The sequence below is a fragment of the Typopeltis vanoorti genome, chromosome 2 (assembly GCF_054136105.1).
Source record: "Typopeltis vanoorti isolate ZY-2024b chromosome 2, IOZ_Tvanoo_1.0, whole genome shotgun sequence".
NCBI lineage: Eukaryota > Metazoa > Arthropoda > Arachnida > Uropygi > Thelyphonidae > Typopeltis > Typopeltis vanoorti.
Genome location: NC_143550.1, coordinates 34932501 through 34954690, shown reverse-complemented (window position 1 = coordinate 34954690; position 22190 = coordinate 34932501). Strand labels below are relative to the sequence as shown.

General features: G+C 36.7%; 1 protein-coding gene across 4 annotated transcripts in view; it reads left to right on the top strand.

Annotated features, from left to right (window-relative positions):
• Positions 1 to 22190, top strand: part of LOC150108916 (agrin-like) — a 610886-nt gene that overhangs the window by 127519 nt on the left and 461177 nt on the right. For 3 of the 4 annotated variants that reach the window (XM_090404257.1, XM_090404260.1, XM_090404249.1), the window contains exon 1: positions 3794 to 4278. The exons of the other annotated variant lie outside the window; for it this stretch is intronic. In XM_090404257.1, coding sequence (XP_090260383.1) covers positions 3855 to 4278 — 424 coding nt within the window. In that variant the 5' untranslated portion in view covers positions 3794 to 3854. Of the gene's footprint in view, positions 1 to 3793; positions 4279 to 22190 lie in introns of those variants that run through there. 4 annotated transcript variants of the gene reach the window in all.

Below are 22190 nucleotides of genomic sequence, written 5' to 3'. Positions count from 1 at the left end.
CTCGCCGACAACAATACTATGAATTATTAATATATTTCTTCAATTACTATCATTTTGTATTACAATAAAAATTACAACTTTTGCATTTTAACACCTGCTAGAAGTAGTTGTGTGGCTCAATATTCTTGTGATCAATAGCCCGATTATCAGGTAGCCTCGGAATGCACAATTACCTACGGGCATTAATTTTTTGACAGGTTTATGTAGATAAATATGAAACATGAGTTTTTCCTATCTACTAACAAGACCAGAAGCTACTACTCGAGAATATTATTTTTTTACGAAAAGATAGGAACCGAAAAAAACAGGAAGGAGGAGGGGTGGTTTATCTCGAAATTGTCTTCTCTAGAGGGGAAAACAACATCCCATTTTATACGACAACAATTCTAACGTCTCTGTTGTATAGTTTGTTTTAGGCGATTTCCTTTTCTTAGCTTTTATTTCTGTTTTTATGAGATTATACATTTTATACGAGCTACGTGTTTATCTGTGAGCAGTGTCTTCGCTTTACATGTGCGAGGTGAACAGATCATTTACATTATGGTCGACTATCCGACTCTCAAAGAGAAATCTCCTTCCTTAGCGAATACGTGGGAAGCCACAGCAAAACCTATTGGAAAGTATTTTCAGAGAAACAATAAAGAAAAACATACCATCGTGTTCCCGGACATGAAAACTTCAGAAATAGTATTCAGTTTTTTATTATTATTTTTGTTTGTTTTCACCCAAAATAGGTTAATGGTATCTGTGTATTGGATATCCCTTTATAAAAAAAAGTCCATTTTTGAATCCTAAATCAGGCTCTAGAATCGAATCTAATGCCCTCCTGATTATTTTTAGGAAACTGTGTGTGTGGGGGGGGGGGGGGGGGGATGATACACTCTCGGTGATTTTCAATTTCTACCACGTGCATCGCTGCTATAGGGAGCATACAAAACAGAAGTATGAGTGCTTCCGCGTTGCTTGATTTAAAATCCCGTTCTTACCAGAACAACCGTAATAAACCAAGAAGGGGGGTGGGGAAGGCAGGAAGGACCTTTGTTCTTAACTTTCTCATTTGTTTGCATTCATTGACTTCAACAGTTAAAAGTAAGATGTAGATTATTTTTTTAATTGTTGCAATACCTTCGATAATATTTAAAGAAAACTAGTGGATTAAACTGACCTAAAAATACCTTGAAAATACGTTTTTTAAAATAATTTTTACGGTATTTTCAGAAATACGGGGACTAGATAAACATTTACTAAAATCATTTCAAGGAAAAAAGAAACAGGAAAAAAGGAGCTCAAAAGGAAATTTCTGATATGATTGACAAGAGGGATTGTTTTATTTTAGAAATACTAGAGTGCCAGTGCGCGTAATGCGCACTGCAACTCTAGTATGGCCATTTCGTAACATTTGACCATATATATCGAAAACTTTCATTCTGTTGTTTCCATGGGAACATAAAGTTGTACCATTAGTCAAATAAGACTATTTTTGTTATAAGGTTTTTTTTTTTATTTATTTAAAAAAAAATTTTTTTTTTTTAGTATTTCGTTTGAAACCGTCTTGCGAGTAATAGAGACATTCAAATACCGGTCTGTGGCGATTGCTTGTTCTCACCACTGATTTTAAATTAAATGAAATCGTAATGTTTAAGTGGAGGATTATGAATGAAAAAAACAAAAACATAATTTGCAGGATTTTACAGAACTCAATACAATCGCTTTCTTCAAGTGCATTTATCAGTTCATTTTATGACTTTAATAATCTGTAATAAAAAGGGAAAGAGTCCGGACAAGAGTTCCAAAGCATCAAACAAAGCGCTAGTATTCATTTCTTCTTCCGGCGAAGAAAGGTTTTTGCCATCCCAGCTCTTTGATACATACAATATTAAATACTGAGGGAAATAAAGCTAATTTACAACTAGAACTTTGCATTACATTCTCTTCATTTCGCTGATAAACAATCGCTTGTTTACCAGCGAACAAAGAGAATGTGGAATACTCGATGAGAAAATTATTGGATATATTGATGATAAACGTTGGGGGACTAAAAGTTAATCTGTTAAAAACGAAGGTTATAGGGCAACAGATTTTGAGTTACAAGTGACAACCATAAATTCAGTGAATGCCTTCAAATATCTTAACTCCACATGGATAAGTCCGGACAGTGTGTACTGGACGTGTCGTTTCGAACAGGACAGGCACGAGAACCACGAATGGTGTTTTATGGAGTCATGAGGTCTCCAGAAAAACTAAGATGTTGTATCACGTGATTATAGAGAGTGTAATGACTTATGGATGTGAGTGTTGGACCCTTTACTAACAGGTAGAAGTTGTGGAAGTGGATTACTTTAGAAGTACGAGAGTCCTCCGCATGGATCCTCTGAGGAATGCATATATTCGAACAGCGATGATAGAGGCACTTGCTTAGAAATGGTGTGGACACGGCCAGAAAATGAGAGAAGAACGGTTAAAAATTATGAACTAGACCCCCCCCCCTTTCCCGGAAGGAGCAAAGAGGAGGTTACTTGAACAGGGGGGGGGGGGCGTTGTGAGAGCAATGGGCAGCGATGCTTATGGGATGAGTGGAGAAATCGTGAGACGAACGGGCAGCTGCTAACAAGTGGAGATTTCTAAAAGAAAAGGAGAAGAACTTTGTATTAAAATGTCCTCAGTAAGATGAAGAAAACAATCATTTCAAACAATAAAAACAAATCGTCGGTCTCTCTCTTGAGTCGCAGTGCTAAAGTACTCAAAAATAAATCAGTGGGATTACTGAAAAAAAACTGATTTATTAATTTAAAAGATATCAAATAAATAATTAAAAGAATGAAAAAATTATCAACTGTAATCTTTCAGTGTAGATAATGTAATTTTCCTTCATATTTTAAACAAATGGCAAAACAACTTTCTATTTCGCTAATTTTTTTCGAGATCGCTTAAGTTCTGAGAAAGGTATGATCCCTTTTGTCACGTGCTCTTATTACGTTAGCGTTATGGGACGCTAGGAGCGAACGCATCGTGTCGCTTTGTAGCCGGTTCCGAACTGTGAGGTCAAGAGTCAATTAGAGTAACACATTTCGTTTCCGCCAGCGCTTAAGGTATGTGTGAAAGGCGCTCGCGCTTTTTTTTTTTTTTTTTTTTTTTTTTTTTTGAAGAATTTTTTGCATGAGCGTGGAAAGATTTACCCGCTCTTCCTACAACCCGTACGTTCGTCTCCGGAAGGCAAATCGCACAAACGAACGGGGCTTTGCAGATTCACTTTTTCGCACTGTCACAGACCGAGCCAGAGGTGCAACCTTCTCTGGCGACGCCAAGGGAAATGACGACATTCCTTGATAACAGGTGTTTTCTTGCTCCCACATTTCCGCAACGGGGGGGTTGCACGAGTGTGAAAAATGAACACATCGTCGTGTCAAGCAGATAAACGGTTCGATCGTTCCATCCGTTTCCTGATCTGACCCCTAAGGAGCGCGATTTTGACCGATGGTCAGGTACGGTGAAAACCGTACAACGCCCGTCTCATTCTCCGCTCACGTGAAGGGAGAAGTTTTTCTCTTCAAATGCCCCGCCAGCAGCGGGAGGGAGTAGTTCCAGTTTGTAGCCAATGTGGAGCCGCACTGCTCAAGGTCACGGAGGACCGGCCTGGGATCTGTCCTGGATCTTTCTCTCTCTCTCTCTCGGAGCAGTTAGCAAGGTTTTCGTTTGTAGTGTACGGCAGCGGGATAATGTTGATCTGGATGCTAATACGCCACATCCCTTCGTGCCGTTAATGATGTGCTAGTTACGGAGTCCGTCATTAGCAGAGGTGACTCCAGGTCGAAACCGCGAAGTGACGAAAAAAAAAAAAAAGATAAACCTATACGATGTCCCTGTCCGGAGTACGGCCACCTGTCGCTCTCTTGTTGCTTCCGCTCCTACTGGCGGCGACGCTCACAGCCGGCCGCCGACAGCGATCACCCGCATGCCGAGAGGACCGTTTAGAGAAACGCGAGGAATTAGCGAATATGGTTTTCACTGGTACAGTAGAGAGGCTGTACCGATCCAGGGCCGAAGTATACCGCGGATCGGTCCGGATCAAACGCATCTTGAAAGGTGACTACAACCTCGCGGACAATTCGGTTATCGTGGAGGGTTTCGGTGACCCCCACATCTGTCACAGTACGGTGAGGGAAAAGGACACTCGCATCTTCCTCGTCCGTCAGATGTCCAACGGACACCTACGGTTGAATTCCAGCCTCATCCGTGTCAGTGTCAACAACCTGGACCGTAGTCTGGCGGCGATCAGAGGTGAGGTCGTCTTAAGTTGTTTGTTTTGCGAAGTGTTTCGCGAGTTCGAAAACGATTCGCTTTTACAGAAATGATTTTTCCTTTTTATTTATTTATTTCGAAGTCCAGTTTATTGATTTTTATTTGTTTAGTGTGTTTATATGAATCCGCTTGTGTTTTAAGTACATCACGAACTAACATAAAACAAATGAAAACAAACATCAGAAAAGTTTTAAGAACGAATCCAACCATCTGTTCAGAAATTGCTAATTTAATGATGTACTGTTCGAGGTTTTATTCTCTTTTTCATTCATTTTTATCCGCATATGGGTGAGATTACAGAATAATAAAAATCCAGTACAACATTTAAAAAAGTGAATCATCAAACGAACCGTTAAGAAAAGAACAGTGACATGCTGAAGTTCAAAACCAGTCATTTGCATTGATTGTTTACAATAATAATAATAATAATATCAAAACAATATCAAGAAGCGTTTAGAGCAAGTATTTGAACTATTTTGAACTATCAAAACTATTGACACCAAGTTTCAAAGCGTAATTTTTTTTTTCAACTATTGAAACAAGATTAAATTTAACTACTCCCAACGCTTCCTGTTGAGTGAACAGCTTGATTTTCCCCCCCCCCCACCCCCCAAAAAAATTTCTTGAAATTACAGAATAGTTTTAGGTCAAATGTCATTCTGTTCAATTCTTATTTACACTGCTGATTAATTACTACATTGACCCACATGGAACTCGTAAATTTTACGTACTATACAGGTCATACTTGTTTGTAATCATACGTCATTAAGAAACTGATTGCTTTATATCGGTTCAGTTTTATTATGTTTTAAATATTGTCCATATGTTAACCCTTAAATGGATTAAGATTATCCATGACTTCTACACGCACTTAAATACGATCTGTTGCTGCCAGAATAAGTCGATTCAATTCAGATGGTAGAATACAACGAGATTATGTACATCATTTTTACTGTCCCTCCCTTCTTATCTCTACAATACACAGAAAATAAAAGAGGGGGAGGAGATGAAACGCCCCTTTTCAGTCAGATTTCTGCTAAGGTTAATGATTCATTGGGTGGAGTTAAAGGAGGCATTGAATTTTTCAATGCTGGTGTTTTTTTTTTGTTTTTTTTTTTATATTCTCTACCCCCACTCCATTGGAACTCGGCAGTTGTGAAATAATTTAAAACTTTCGTACTTTCTCCTCTAGTGTAGCAGTAGATTTGTTATGCTTCTACACATCGTGGTTCTGCCCATACGCCTACGTGTTACCTAGATTCTGCCATTTTAAGGTACATGCCCTCTGGTGGTCAGTTAACGCCCAGATGAGTGTATTTGGCATATTCAGTTATAAACAGATTTAAAGATGTAGGTCGGGCCAACAAGGACGCATTTATACGGTATAGCTCATTTCTGATGCTTGAGTAGAAAGAAGAAAATAATTGGGAGATGATAGAACAGGGTTTGAAGTCCAACGCAAAACGTTGCTACAAATTATTCGATTCCCAGAAAAGGATAGAAATTGAGAGACTGGAATTACTCACTGCCTACTATTGGTGTATTAAAACTGTAAATTGCCCTTTACGATTTAATAATTTCTTTAGATCTGTTTCTTTAATGTATAAGAACACATGAGGAGAAAAATAAGAAATTGAAGTACACCAAACATCTTTCACAGCCGGAAGAAAAAAAGATTCCCAACCCTCTTTGGTCTCATCATCTCATATTTGAACTCATCTTGGTTTCGAAGACATTTCGAAAACAAGACGTAATCACCTCATCTTACTAGAGGGGGAAAAAAGTCATTTTTATACTCATACAGAATAAGGAATTTTTTACAACATCGCATTCCCTAATCGATTACCACCCATCTCCAGGTGTCTTCTAAGTCAAGGCTTTAGATTGACAGCTATGCTCACCAGTTATATCAACGCCCTCTATACTTTCACACCCAGGAAATTCGAAACATGTACCCAATGTAATTGTATCCATGCATACAGATGGATAAAAAGAAAAAGAACTAATAACAAAGAATATAATCTCTGTAAAATATAAAGGACTCAAAAATTTGATATCCACTTCCAAATGTTATTTTGGAACTCGATAAATTAGAGGTTTTTTAATTTATGACTTGAAACGTCCAGATATCAATATTGATTGGTTGGAAACCTACCAACCGATTCTAGTTCTATATTTAAATTATTCACTTATTCATTCATTACATATTTGGTTCAATCCTTTATCCAAGTGCAAGCAAACAAAGTTTGCGCCTGAAGTATTTTCAGGACTGGAGCAACTCGTGGCAAAGGTGGTATGACTTCTCATCACTTGCCTTAGTATCCCATAATGCAAAGCACATCTCCTTGTGGACATGTATAATTCCATGCATTAAGGGAAAGGTCACTAAGGGCCCTCAATATTATGATTTCTAACTAAATATTAGTTTTCAATGTTATGATCCTTATAAGGACTGGCTTAAAGGGGCGAAGCAAGAATGCTTTTCATCTTCCCCGTTATCTGTAGAGGGCAGTGTAGGGATAAGGTGTTATTGAGCTATTAAATTAAAGCTCTGATCATGGCAGGAGGATAACAGCAATAGTCGAGCCTCAGTTAGGAGTTCATCGGCTACAGCACTGCCATCATTACCCTCTTTATCCCGTCATCTGAATGAAGAAAATCTGTGTGGATGTTATTGAGCTAAAAGCCCTAGTCATGGCTGGGTAACGGCAATAGCCGAGCCTCAGTTAAAACTTCATTGCCGTTTGTTACCCTGGAAGCCCTAAAAAGGACTTTTTTTTTTCGTAACTCCTTTCTCATCTTTATAGTCCTTATAAGGACTGGCTTAAAGGGGCGAAGCAAGAATGCTTTTCATATTCCCCGTTATCTGTAGAGGACAGTGTAGGGATAAGGTGTTATTGAGCTATTAATTAAAGCTCTGATCAGGAGGGTAACAGCAATAGCCGAGCCTCAGTTAGAACTTCATTGGCTACAGAATTGCTATCCATTACCCTCCAAGGGTATTGGATTCCCTTTCTCATCCTTATATATAGTCCTTATAAGGACTGGCTTAAAGGGGCGAAGCAATAATGCTTTTTATCTTCCCCGTTATCTGTAGAGGACAGTGTAGGGATAAGGTGTTATTGAGCTATTAAAGCTCTGATCATGGCAGTAGGGTAACAGCAATAGCCGAGCCTCAGTTAGAACTTCATTGGCTACAGAATTGCCATCCATTACCCACCAAGGGTATTGGATTGAATGAATCCCAAAAATTCCTTTCTCATCCTTATAGGAAGATGTCTATTTATACAAACTGACTATTATAAAAAATTTGGTGTAGACAGATTTTTTCTTGTAATGTGGTAATAAATTAGTTTTTTTTTTAAATTTTCTATATTATTATTCCGTATTTTAAGAATGACATAATAACCTGTTTTAAATGTTGAGTTTTGCTTTTTTTATTAGCTAAAAAAAGATACTATAACCTGATGCCAACACGAAAATGCCATAAGTCGTTTATTAGCATTGATCTGAATCTTTTTTTTAAAAAAACGGTGTCCTCGCTTTAATAGAAGCGATGGTTGTTAATTAATGAGCTCTACTGAAAATGCCATTTACGGCCATTAGGATGTCAAAGAGCGGTATGGATATACAGGTGTTGTTAGTGAGACCCCGTACTCATTTGATCATAATCAATCAATGTAATTGCTCTTTATTGGGTATTTAAAAAGATATACCCGAAGGCAGTCTGTAAAAATATGTCTCGACAAACCCAAGCTCTCTCATGGCTTAAAATTTCATCGGCTTCATTTATATTCCAGTGTGATTTTTTTTTTTTCACTAATAGTGTGATGACCTCTAAAGTTCTGGTGATACAAGCTCACATCTTAAAGATTTTTTCCATATTTATATTTTATTAGATTATAGAAATTTATTTCCTGAACGTATCTGTAGGTGGCGCTCTTGTTGATATATCCATCACGGTGAAACGCTTGTATTAAAAAAAGAAACACTTTTAAAACTAGACATATGACCATAAACGAAAGAATGACAATCTTTGAGTTCCGAAAGAGTATGAATGAGTGGAAAGAAAGATGAAAGTAGAAATATACAGAATGATTTGAAAAATATTATGAAAGATATAAACAAAAGCCGTAAGATCAAAGGCAATGAAAAATTCAAGAAGTGATGCTATGTATGAATAAGTAGAGTATAGAACTGTTAAAAAATTTCCAACAACTGAATTCTATAGAAAGTTGCAGAATAATTCAGGAAAGAGGAAAACAAAATGATGTATAAAAATCAAAATTGGAAAATTTGTTAGAAAAATAGATTGCGGACAACATATTTTAGTGAGATGGAAGAGACAGAGAGATGCAAAATAAGAGAAAAATGAATTTAATCCAGTACTGAAGATTTGAAAGCTGATAATATAAACAAAAAAGAATCTTAGAAAGTTTCACAATCAACTTTTTTTTTCTCCCTTTAGAGAAAAATAATCCCAAACTCGATAAATGGATAAACTCAGTGGAAAAATACAAGTAACAGAGCATGAACTAGTAATTGAGAAGTGAGATTTATGATAAGCACTTATACCAAAGAATAAAAGGAGATTTATTTTTTTTATCTTTTGATTTAACCGCTTAAAAGAAATGATAAAACTCTATGAACTTTTTTTATAAGATGACGAGAGATTGAGTGATGGAGATTACAAGAATAAGAGACCAACCGAGTGGAGATCTGTGCTGGAATATCCTTCTTCATACAAACTTTACAAAGATGGCATTTTTTTAAAAAAAAACAAAATATCGGGATTGAGCTAACATTCCATTCTTATGGTTTGGTGGCGCTGTCATAGAGATAGTGGAGGCAGCAACCTCGATTCTTTAAAGAAAAAAACAAGCAGGCGCTGAAAAAAAAAAAAAAAAAAGAAACGTAAGAGAAACTGAAATGCAGAATTAATTAGGTAAGGTGACGGATCAATAGTGCAGATTCAGCGTCTTCGTGTTTCTTCCTGATTCTGCATCTTTACATCGCCTGTTTTCCTACGATAGCTCTTTTTCTGAGCACTGTTACATATTTATCTTGTGCAAATCTTTCTCTCCGTCTTCTTGAAAGGTAAACAGGTAGCTTACCGGTCTCTATGCCTGATTTTAGTGCGTCAAGTAGTTTGGAAATCATAAGCATCTGTTTTGCAACAGCTAGTTATCCGGGCACTGGTAAAGAGTTCTGTCTAGAAGATGACTCTCGGAGAATGCATTATACAAAACACCGTTGTCTTTTGTATCTAGCTACATTCTATCTAAGCAAAAAAAAAAAAAAAAAAAAGTGCTTCCGGTAGGTAGCTAGCAAATAAACAGCGGGTGGGGATGGGGAAAGAAGGAGCAAGCAGGAAAGAGAGAATGTTAGGTTTATACACGCGCAGGCACAGAGATAAAGATAGATAGATAGACAAAGTAGTCACGCAGAGGGATAAATAGCCAAACCATTAAGACAATATACATGCGTAGCTATGTTTAAAACTGACAAAATGTATAAACGAACTTAAGACTCTGAAGATGAAGCTGTCTTAGCCTACATGCTAAAGTTGCTTGATTGTCAATGATTATCTTGTACACATTTTCTTGTTATCGCGTTCGTGAGTCTTAAATAAATTATCAACACACTACCCTGCGCGTGTTGTAAATCTTGGTGTAAGAGTTGAAAACGGTAGCACGTTTCTTAAATCTAGATAAGCAATCTTGATACCAATTGTAATTTAGACTAAATATTGCTTTCACTATAGCGATAAGCGAGGAAACCTCCCAACCCAAGTCTAATACAATTCCTGATCCCCTGTTGAAGTTTGTAACATAAAATTGCATTACAACTATTTTATGAGGAAGGCTTATGAGCGTAAATAAAGTAAAATAGAGAATTTACATGTAAAAATAACAACTTAATCAGAACGTGTTCTCTCAAGGTCATGATACTTAAGAAAGCTAAACGTGTCTACTCAGTTGCTGGTAGTTATCATATACATAAGGGGATTAATATATTAACTCCTCTTTTCGAGTGCACCGTTAGCGAACAGATGTGTGTGATCAGAAGAAGGGTAGCACAGTGTAGCGAATAGAATGGGCGGAACGACTCAAAGGAAAAACTAAGAAGTGTCATATGCAGTAAGGTAAAAGATGTTGTTTTGCATCTCGACGATGCTTGACCTCATTCAAGGATTGGACCCATTGAAACGATTCAAGTACTGAAATTTGAAATTCGTATTGTTATCCAGACTTCACAACCCCTTTTTTTCATTTCTGGTTTTCTACGTTTTTTACCAGACACGAAGTAAAAGAAGCGATGCATACTGAGCTATATTACAGACACGATATTATAAAGTTTGTCTACATTTAAAAGTATTCGAAAAAGTAAGGAAGACTGCAATGAAAAATAAATTAGCCTATTTTATCTTTCTTTCTAGATTTATTTGTTATTCTGTATTAACAAATCATTTTCCTTTGCAAATTTCGTAAATCAGAAGCAGAACATTTATAATTGGTAAAAGCATATGGTTTTTCTAAAGAATCGACATAAGGATTTAAATGACAAAATGGTGGATTTGTGAGTGGAAAATAAAAAATGACATATTTAAACAGGTCAAGCAATCATGTCTCCAACCAAACCTGCAGTTTCTACTGATGGAGTGGATGACAAACATTCCAGATGGTAGGAAGGCATCCTTGACTCCATCAGTTGAAACCGGAGGTTTGTTTGGAAACATATAATTGCATGCTCTGTTTTTAATGATATTTCAACCATTCATTATCGCGTGCGATAATGGAATCTTCATTGTAATTTTCCACCTCAAGGAACACACAAAGCAACGTTTCACCAAGACACAATATGCAGGTTCATCACACAGCTATGCTCCACGTAACTTCCCACGTCCGATCAGAATAGAAAATTTTCTCGAAATCTTGTCCCAAAGCGATATTACAACAACTCCGTAGAATGCCGTTTATTATTCTCTCAGGACAAGGATTGGTGGGTGGTGAATTACCACAACGTTATTAAGGATGACAGTTGCTCTCAATCTGTTGATGTGTGGCCTCACGTTTAAATGTCGAAACAGGAAGTTTCTCCTAAACTCCCACGCTGTTTTCCGAGTATTTACAATTGCATCGCTGCCAAATGGCTGACATTGCACATTAAAGACCATTCAGGGTGGTCTCCTCCACAAGCTCAGCTGGTTGCAGCGCTGTTATGGATAAGTAATTGCTTATGCAATTAAGGGAAGTGAAATGCCTTCCTTATTGCTCACTATGGCTTTTAGAGAAATAAGTTATTTAAGTGAAAATAGAATATTTGAATGACTGTATACTTGTAATAATTTGGATTTCAGAGAAAACGCATATTTCAATCAGTATACGAAAAAAGTTGCTACTTATGACATGAGATTTATTCTTTATCCTTTTCACGAATGTCAACAGTCTTTTGGAAACAAAGAAGGGGAAAATAGTCAGAGAAATCCAATATATTAGCCATCTGTGCGATTTATAGTCCTTCAAGCAGTTTCTTACGCATAGGCAGCAAATATTATTGGATGGGGAGAATGATGAGCACGGAATATTGTGGAAAAAAAACTGTCACAGCTCCTAAGACCTTTTAACTCAGATAAAAAAAACATTCCACTGAAAAAGAAAAATTCTCCTTCAGGGGAACAATTAGAATCTTACTAACCAAATGATATTTGTTTTATTTTTAATATAAATATGATTATAGTTCTAAGATTAGTTAAAATTTGATATGCAATTAGTACTGTTGTGCGTGTATAAAAATACTGTTTTGTTTGCTTCATTTTTATCATTAAACTGAAGATAACAAATACACGCAACCAACATAATTAGGGTTGAGGAGAAGAGCATTTCGAGTTGCATAAGTTTTTTTTTTTTAACCAAAATATTGATAGACAGTAATGTGACTTATCGCTTGATAACCTCGTTTTTTTTTATTATTTTTTTTTCAGCTAAATTATGAAGGTTGTGGTTTGAAGAGTTGAGTTTTCTTCTTAAAAACATAAAATGTCCTAGAACACACGTTTTTTTACAAGATCATTACACTGGCATTTGATATACTATAAAAAAAGTACGAAATTTGTGATGTACAAGTTCTTACTACCACTCGCAGATGGTCTTATGTCTACTGGGTGGAAAACTGAAATAAAAAAAAAAATCTGGGAATTTAAGTTTAAAATTTCAATGTAATATACTCTTTCACTGATATCTTCCCCTCCCCCGCTTTCTCTCTCCTAAAAACAGACTATCCATAGAGCACACGCAGTTAACAGATATAATACACTGGCTTTGGTTGTTATTTTATGAGCCTTCCATCCTACAAGATAAGTCCTAAACAGCTGTTCCAAATGTGAAGAAAGGACCGTCAATTACACAGTTAAATGTTGATAGACACTGATTGTAATTATTATTAGTACTACTTTGTGAAATATCCATACACTTTGAGCAAGCATGCTATTAATGTTAAATCTTAAGGACTGTCAGCATGGAGATTGACTTCAGTCTAAAGAAATTTAACAAAGAAATAATTTCCAAATTCAAGTTCGTTACTTGTTCTGCTCAATAACGAGACCTCAAACGTCTCATCGATTTCTGTTTGTAATTCGATGGCATTATTAACTTTTATTTTTAAATGATTTTTTATCGTCTTGTGCGCGATCACCATTACACTGTTTATCCTATCCAGAAGAATATATGCAATTTACAGACATAATGTCTTCTCCCCCCCCCATAGCATTAGCTTCTTCTGTAATTCTAAACAACCAAATCTCTAATTGGAGATTAAGATGAAGATAAAATCTCTGATCACAAATGACTTTGTAGCGAAGAGGAAATAAAGTGATAAATAATAAAAACTGACGACCCCAATACTTTCGTTGGAATTTTAATATATTTCAACAAAATGTTAGTTATATCAAAATCGGTGTGCAGAAAAACGAATAGATGCACTTTAACCACTCTTTATTAACCTTTTATTTATTTATTTATTTTTTGTATGCCTAATGTTTTCCATAATCGTACAGCAACTTTGTTTTCTGGATTTGTTTCTAGCAGTAGATCCCTTACGAGGATAGACCTTGTACATCTGTGATTAGTCGAATGAGTTTCTTACCTTTTACAGGAATATCCCACTGTATTTATTCTGTTAAACGGATAGTTTCTTTTTAAGAACATCGCAAAAACGCTCTTAATTAAAACTAAAAATTAAAACTTATCCGAAATGTATTATTTGCAATATTATTTAAAAATTAACAAATATACATTCCATCAATTTATTTCGGATGCTTTTTTTTTATTTCTGAATTTATTTGTTCAGATTTTAACGAATATTTCACTCTATAGCTATGAAGTTTTTGCTGGATAGTTTATATGAAACAGATTGACGTTATGCGCATTAATTTTATACAGTTAAATTAAGTAATTTTTATAGAAAATAATGAAAACATTTATTTAATTTCAAATTTCTAATTTAATAAATAAAATGCTATAAATTTATTTTAAACTGTATAAAAATTAAATACACCTTTAATCTCTCCATATACTAATAATAGTCGTATCATGACAAGAATTATTTTCGTTAAGGGTTATTCTAAACATTCAGATTATTCTGAAAGTTTTTCTAATGTTCTCTATTGTGTAATTTCGTGTTTCCTAATATTGTCAGTGATAATTGTCTATCATTGATTGACTTCAAATAATTATTACAAAATAGAAGTAATTGTGAATGTTAAATCTAAGCTCTCCGGTTGTGCAAAGTTGGTGTATTTCTAATATATTAATTTTGTTATTTTAAAATCTCTGAATAACATTTATGAACCAGAGTAACTCATAAGCGTCTCTAAGGTGGGCAATAACGGACGATTGTGGATTCCAGCTGGTAGAATTCTGTACATACTTGGTATGGATAACTTTAACGATTTAATACAACACTTGAACAGAGATCAGGCGCCTGACCTGCTCAAGAAGCTATTGAAGTTCAAGACCGAGTGGCCGGGTTTCCTAAACCTGTATGCAAAACAAATGATCCTGAAGGTGAAATGGAGGATACAGAAGGAGAAAACAACTGTCTCCCCACCAGCAAAAGAGGTAGGACGAAGATGATCATATGGAGTAGGAGGACTCATCTGCACATGACGTCCTAAGCAACAAAGAAAACGTCCCCCCAGTAATTCTACGACATAAAGAAAGGTGGACCTCAGTCTCACTGATCCTCAGGGAACAAAATATCGCCTACTCCTGGATCAAATATACAGATGAGGGGTAAAAATCCAACTTACCGCTGTTGCCGATTACAAACAGACGACCAAAATGCTGGACAATTCTAAACTTCATTACCACACCTTCGCTCTAAGTAGCGAAAGAAATCTAAAGGTGACGTCCGAGGGCATCACATCTGACGAGATCACTGCAGACCTCATCAACCAGGGACTGAAGCAGGATGTACAGAACAGACAAAAAACCAAATCTCAGGATCATCGCAGAACCACTAGAAAAAGAGCTTCGGCAGGACAATGCCATAGATGCCAAAAATTTGGCCATGCCCAAAAGATATGCAAAGCAGAATATACATGCTTAAAATGCGATGAAAACTATCACCTACACCAAGCCAAGAACCACACCGGCCAGATATGCCAACTGCGGCGGGCCTCATACCGTCAATTATAAAGGGTGCATCCGAAAAATCGTGGGACGGTAAGAACATCCCCCTCACACACACAATGATTATCCCCCAATACAAAGAAATCCAAACCCGATAATTCAAGAAATAATCCAATCACCAATCAAAACCAGTGCAGAAGCAGTGCGATCCAAGAATACAGCTCCTAATGAACAAACGAGCCCCAACCTAGCAGCAATCTTGAATGCCTCGCTAGCCATCATACTCCACGAATTCAGTAAAACCAGCCCATCACCATCTTCCAGAAAGAGATTCGGAACCCACACCATTCTGACAGCCGTGAGTCATGAATAAAATCAAAATCCAACCAAACTCCCTCCTGATCGCTGCCTGGAATAAGGGTCTTGCCAACAAGATGCTGGAGGCACAAGAGTTTGACACAGACGCAACCCCAACATAATATTAATCAATGAAACGCACCTCCGATCTGGAAATAACCCAAACTAAGAGGATACCCCATGTACCAGACTGACAGACTCGGCACCAGAGGCGGAGGCACTACCATCTACATCAAACCTATCTAAACCACAATGCCATAGCCAACCCTCAAACCACCAGCCTGGAAGTAACTGGTATAGAAGTGCACACCAGTGCTGGCAGAATCAAAATATATGCAGCCTACAACTCACCAAGCAATCCCCTATTGATATCAGACTTGGACGCTATCCTCGGCTCCACAACTCCACCATCATAGCACGAGACTTAAATGCCAAGCACACAGCATGGTTCAGCTCCACAATCCACAAAAATGGCGCACACTAAACAACTATCCAAGCAAAACTCAGTTGTAGTAGCAGGACCTACCGAACCCACCTATCACAGCTCTCATGACAGATCAGATGTGCTAGACATTGTAATCTTAAGAAATCAGTATGAACTAGAAACGATCAACGAGATATCGTTAGACCACAATTCCATCTAGCTTAAACTAGGCACTCAAGTTCACCTCTTTCGCCCCTACACTCCTTCATAGCATGGGACAGGCCATCCGAAATTCTCCCAGAACATATCGGTTGAGCTCCCGTCATTCACAATAAAGAAGAGATAGATGAAGCTGTGAATAACTTAACAAATCAAATCAACAAAGCGCTAGCAAAAGTCACCAAAAACTACAATCACCCACACGACCAGCCTGCTTCCAGAGGACATTATGGACCTAATTAGAACAACAACAAAAAAAAAGCCTGAAAGAGATATCACAACACAAGAGCCCCACAAGACAAAAAAAAAAAAAAAAAAAAAATCCTGAACAACATGAACAGTCATGTCAGAGAAGCACTTCAAAACCACACAAATCATGAATGGAAAAACAAGCTAACAGTCCTCAACCCAGATGATCATACAATCTGAAAATTCCTGAGAACTCTTCGTACTAAACGTAAGTCACCCCCCCCCCCGCCTCTCCATGCAGGCAAACACGCTGATATGGAAAAAGACGCAAACAATCCGCAAACGAATGTAGACCATCATATGAAAACATAAACATTAACCTCATCAACAGGTTAAATGCACCTTGAGGCCGTCCAAGGACAACTCAGAACGCATCACCCTCCACTACTCCAGCAGAAATAAAGAACATCATAAAGAATCTCAACCATAAAAAAGCCCCAGTCCAGATGGCATTACCAACAAAATTATAAAGTTGCTTCCACGAAAGGCAATAGTGTACCTAGTCAACTTAACAAACGCAATATTAAAAATGCAGCACTTTCCCACAGCATGGAAAATCACCGACATCATACCCGCAAAGAAGCTGGGGCTTCTTTATGGGATCGTAGACCCATCAATCTACTATCCAACCTAGGAAAAGTCACAGAAAGAGTCATCATCTGAGGATTACAAGAAACAACAGATAAACTAGGAATCATACCAAATGAACAACTTGGCTTCCGAAGGGAACACAGCTCGGCAAATCCACCAAATAGTAAAATACATCACAACAAGATATAATTGGAATTTGCACACCACACCGGCGCGGTATTCCTAGACGTCACTAAGGCCTTCGACAAGATCTGGCACAAAGGCCTTTTCTATAAACTCAATAAAAGCAAATATGCCAATAAATCTAATAACATCAATAAAACATACCACTGCGAAAGAATCATGCAGGTAAAAATCAACGGAACAGGCTCAGCCAGGCACAAAATCCTAGCAGGAGTTCCACAAGGCTCCCTGCTGGTCCCCCTACAGTACGCGGTCTACATCGCAGACATCCCACAAAACCCGAAGACAACCATCACAACCTATTCGCAGACGACACGGCAATACCAGCAAGATATCTCCGCTTACCTGGCAATCCGACGACTCTAGGACACTACACTGGAGAAATGGTTCTCCGACTGGCGGATCCAATTAAACCCCCACAAAAGCACAGCCATACTATTCTCGAGAAGAAACGCCTCCATCAATGATGACACCCAGCTCTTGGGAGAAAAGATTCCATGGCAGACAGAAACCAAATATCTCGGAGTACAACTGGGCAAAAAACTCCGATATAACAGCCACAGCAATCTCATAGGTGCTAAGACATCCAAAGCCATAGCTCAACTCTATCCCACGATCAACTGTCGCATCAAACTAGACACACGAAACAAACTATTATTATACCAGATACGCTCTTTAATCATCACAAACGCCTCCCCAGCATGGAGCCATACCTCGAAATCAAACATTCTAAAATTTCAGCGAATACAGAATAAGTGCCTGTGGATGATCCTGGATGTCCCATGGTTTATTAGAAACACCCGGATTCACCGAGAGATTAGAATCCCATACATCCTTCCGCTCCTTCATGACCTAGCTGAAACATTCTTCTCAAAGACAAGCACGCACCCAAATCCACTAATCAGACAAGCTGCCAACTACAATGAATCCGAACACTGCAAACACAAAAGACCCAAGACAATCCTGCTCTCACAGCTCACAAAGAGTAAACATAAACTTCACCCCCATCCCCAGGTTTCCTTACATAGATAAAGGGGAATATGAAAAGCATAAACTGCTTCACCCATCTAGCCAGTAATGTTAAGTAATCAGAAGTTTAAGCCGGAGTTCATGTGCTCTGAATGTATGCTAATTTCAACGTTCTGGGAAATGATTATTATTAAGTGTTCGTAACATTTTTAAAAAATGTTCATTACGTTATTTAATTTTTATTGCAGAAGCTATTCAGTTTGTTCTTTTGGACCATAATAGTGCATTCTCCTGTGTTTATGTTAACATTAATTAAAATTAAATCAAAGTTAATGTTCATATTGATTACCTAATAAATGCATTTTAATAAGTTCACATTAATAATTAAGTATATAAATTTAATGTAAATTTTTATTTTTAGGACATTAGTAATTTAACATGCTTTATATGTGATTTATCATTGAGTAGCTTAAATAAATAAATTTTCTAAATCTCTGTAAAAATACATTATAAATGTTGCGTATCATGATAAAAATATATCGGATGTATTTATTCTCTTGTTTCCATTGCCTACTTGTTAAATTTTGGCGATGAAAGGAAGCCGAAGAACTAGTTTGGCTTTGATTATCTACACAATGTTTCAACAGTGTGTGATATATGTTTAAATATCTCATCGACCATTGCTACTTCATACAGTTGACAAAACATAACGAGTGGGGAGTTTTTCAGGAAATCTTCATCCACACAATACCGATGTCATTTGGTTATAGCATGGTGTGAAATACTGCTTGCAGTCGGTAATTGTTTTAAGCCTTACTGCGGCCAGCAGTGCGTGCTTGTAATTTATCGTTTTTACTTGTGTTTACCTGTTGTAGAAAAGACAGATTAAAGGGCTCACTGTGCACGAACATCCAACAATGCGTGACTTCACTCAAAACAAAGGCGCCTGTCTCATCGAGGGTGGTGATCTTCGTTCGCTCACAACGTCCATTATCACTCGGTTGACGCTAACACAACGCAGGTGTGTACGCTTTGAGAGGAGTAAGGGAGGCACACACACACATACACAAGCGTACCGCAAAGAAATGAGAAGGAACAGAAGGGGGAAAAAAAAAGGTAAAAAATAGACACTGTCTTATCCGTGACGTTAGTGATACAAGTAAAAGGGGGGTAGGGAAAAGTTAACGAGAAGGGTGTCGTTGACATCCAATTTCTTGGAACTAAGGAATCTTGTTTGCTGAGGGACTTTTTTTCTTTTCGTTCTCTATTGCTTTTTAACAACTTACTTATACCTTCATATCTTGCCAGCAGGACATGCACGTGCTACAAGCGGGATACTTAGTTCGGTCGATAGATAGACTGCTGAGGGACAAATTGACATAGGCGATGCCGCACAACTGGGATAGTGAGCAAACGTCATAACTGGTGTAACCACCTCCCATACCGAACAGCTACCAAACCGTGACACTACCTTTTAAATGATTATGGTATGTCTTTTCTCTCTCGCGCTCTCATAACACGCACAGTCCCTTCCATAACAAAGATTGAAGTCAAATGAATACATCGGATTTTCGCAAAAGCACGTGTTCCTTTTAAAATATATCTTCATATTTCTTGAAAATTATCTTAAACTGCTTCTGTTAAGCTTACTAAAGTTTTCTAAAGGGTCATAAATTATAGTAAAACGTTATTTTTTTTATTTATTAATCTTAATCTAGTTATGATGGGAGATAATCTTTCCGGTTTTATGCGCTGATATTCTATATATTTGATTTATGCATTTAGACTTCAGTCATCTGTCTAATAATTACGTTTTTCAGGCCTTTCACTGCAATTTTCATGCTCATTAAATATTTGAAACTCATTTGGGAGAGGGTTAAAAGCGAATATTGCATTCTTTGTCAGTTTTCAGCAATCTTAATAACATATTGAAAATCTTGATCTTGTTCAGAATGCTTTTTACAAATTTAGCCTAATTTTCTCTCCCATACAATTTCAACGTAAGTATAATATCCTTAAATGTTATAATTCGATTTCTTCTTATAGAGAAACTATTTGATCTACACTCATGTTCATTAAGTTTTGAATCCCTTTTCTATGAACAACTATCCAACTAAATTTTAGTAATTGTCATGCATATTTATGTAACAAACCTAAAATTAAATCACAAGCACATTATATTGTGTTGAAATTTCCGATCAGATTGAATTTACTAGCGTCAAAAGGTGAAATTAAAATTTCCGTTTGCATTACAAATCGTTAACAAATAAATGCAACGTCACAAACAAAGAGCTGATCCTCCTCTAAGAAACTCACTCCTATCCACTCATGACTTCATTACGAGCTGTTTGTATTATTAAAACTTGGATGAATTGTAAATGAACTTCAGAATATTACAAATTAATCCCTTTTTAGTTACATTTTCCCTATAGGAAAGCTAGTTTGATAAACAGTCGTACAAACAAAGCTCTTTCTAACATGTGCTGTTCTCTCACGCGTCCACTCACATCCACACATTCACTCTATTGCACTGTCATCATTATAAGGAGAGAATTAAGAGCGCCATCTGTTAATAATCCATCATCACTCATCATTCGTTGGTGGAACTCATTTGTTCTCAGTGTCAAGAACCGCTGAAGAGCACAAAGCAGTAAATTAAAAACAAGCAACAAGAACTACGTCAATCAGATCGCAAAGTTCTGTTGTAATAAGTGATGGTTTTACTTTGCATGTCGCGGCATATGTACAGTTTTGCTGATTCACATCCTTAAGGTTCACCTTGCATACGTTTTGTGTATTATGAAACTTAATTTACACACGGTTTCCGGTATAATGATATTATTCATGTTTGAGTTTCTACGAAAGAGGTTGACAGTTATTCATATTATAGTCCTTATAAGGACTGGCTTAAAGGGGCGAAGCAAGAATGCTTTTCATCTTCCCCGTTATCTGTAGAGGACAGTGCAGGGATAAGGTATTATTGAGCTATTAAAGCTCTGATCATGGCAGGAGGGTAACAGCAATAGCCGAGCCTCAGTTAGAACTTCATTAGCTACTTAGCTACAACATTGCCATACATTACCCTCCAAGTGTATTAATCACCGCATCTCACGGTTGATTCCCCCGCCAGTTATTCATATTCATATGAATATAGAAATTACAATTTCCGATCAGATTGAATTTACTAGCGTAAATTATCCCACATTAAAATGTATTCATATTCATATGAATATGAATATTTTTGTTATGCATAAAACTTATGGTGCAATACTATCTGAATTAATGATCGGTGTATTTAAGGATGTAGATTGTTTCGTTGCGCAAAAAAATAAATAAAATAAAAAATTAAGTTAAATCTGATTTTAATAGTTGTTGCAGAAAGGATTTATAGCATTTTCTATTTTTTTTTAATTAGGAATATTAAACATAATGAAAATTGATGAAAATGTTAGTTATAAGTTAGAGAATAGGTTTTGGCATCAAAATATTTTTGATTGACAATCTGAATCGCAAATATTTCCTAGCTTATTCTTTTAATCGTTTTGGAGCAACGTTGAAGGGAAAAATTACTCTGTAAATGTATCACAATATTCATTCAATAAAATTGAATTCCAAACTGATCTAACACTTCCAAAATTGACCAGATCACAAATAATATTTTACGCCAACTTCTAATTAGATTACTTCCATATATATATATATATATATAGTATGGAGAGAACTATAGACACTACAGTTTTCCACCTAAACTGCTCGAAAATATATCTATCTAGAGCAGGGGTCTTCAACGCATGGCCGGCGGGCCACCTGTGGCTAGCGGAGCTCTTTGCCATGACCCGCCGGCCATTTTGAAAAAATAACTACTTAACATTAAAACGCGATTAAATAAAAAATAATTTCAATGAAGCCCGCGGGCCACTAAGCTATACTGCGGTATTTAGAATTGTAAGATGCTTTCCAGATCCACAAGATTATTCCAGATTATGGCAAATACTAAGAATAGTGATCAGAGCTTTATCCACCTTTACAATGAGTTGCACCACCTTTAGACTTGAACTACGTTCAGGCGCAAACTTAACTGTTTGCTTACTTGGGATTAGGAGTAAAATAACCAAGTTTATAAAATTACTTGGTAACCCTAATATAATATACATTATTCCCATTCCCAAGGTAAAAAACTTATTTACATATATTATATATATATATATATATATATATATATATATATATATATATATATATATATATATATATATTATATATATATT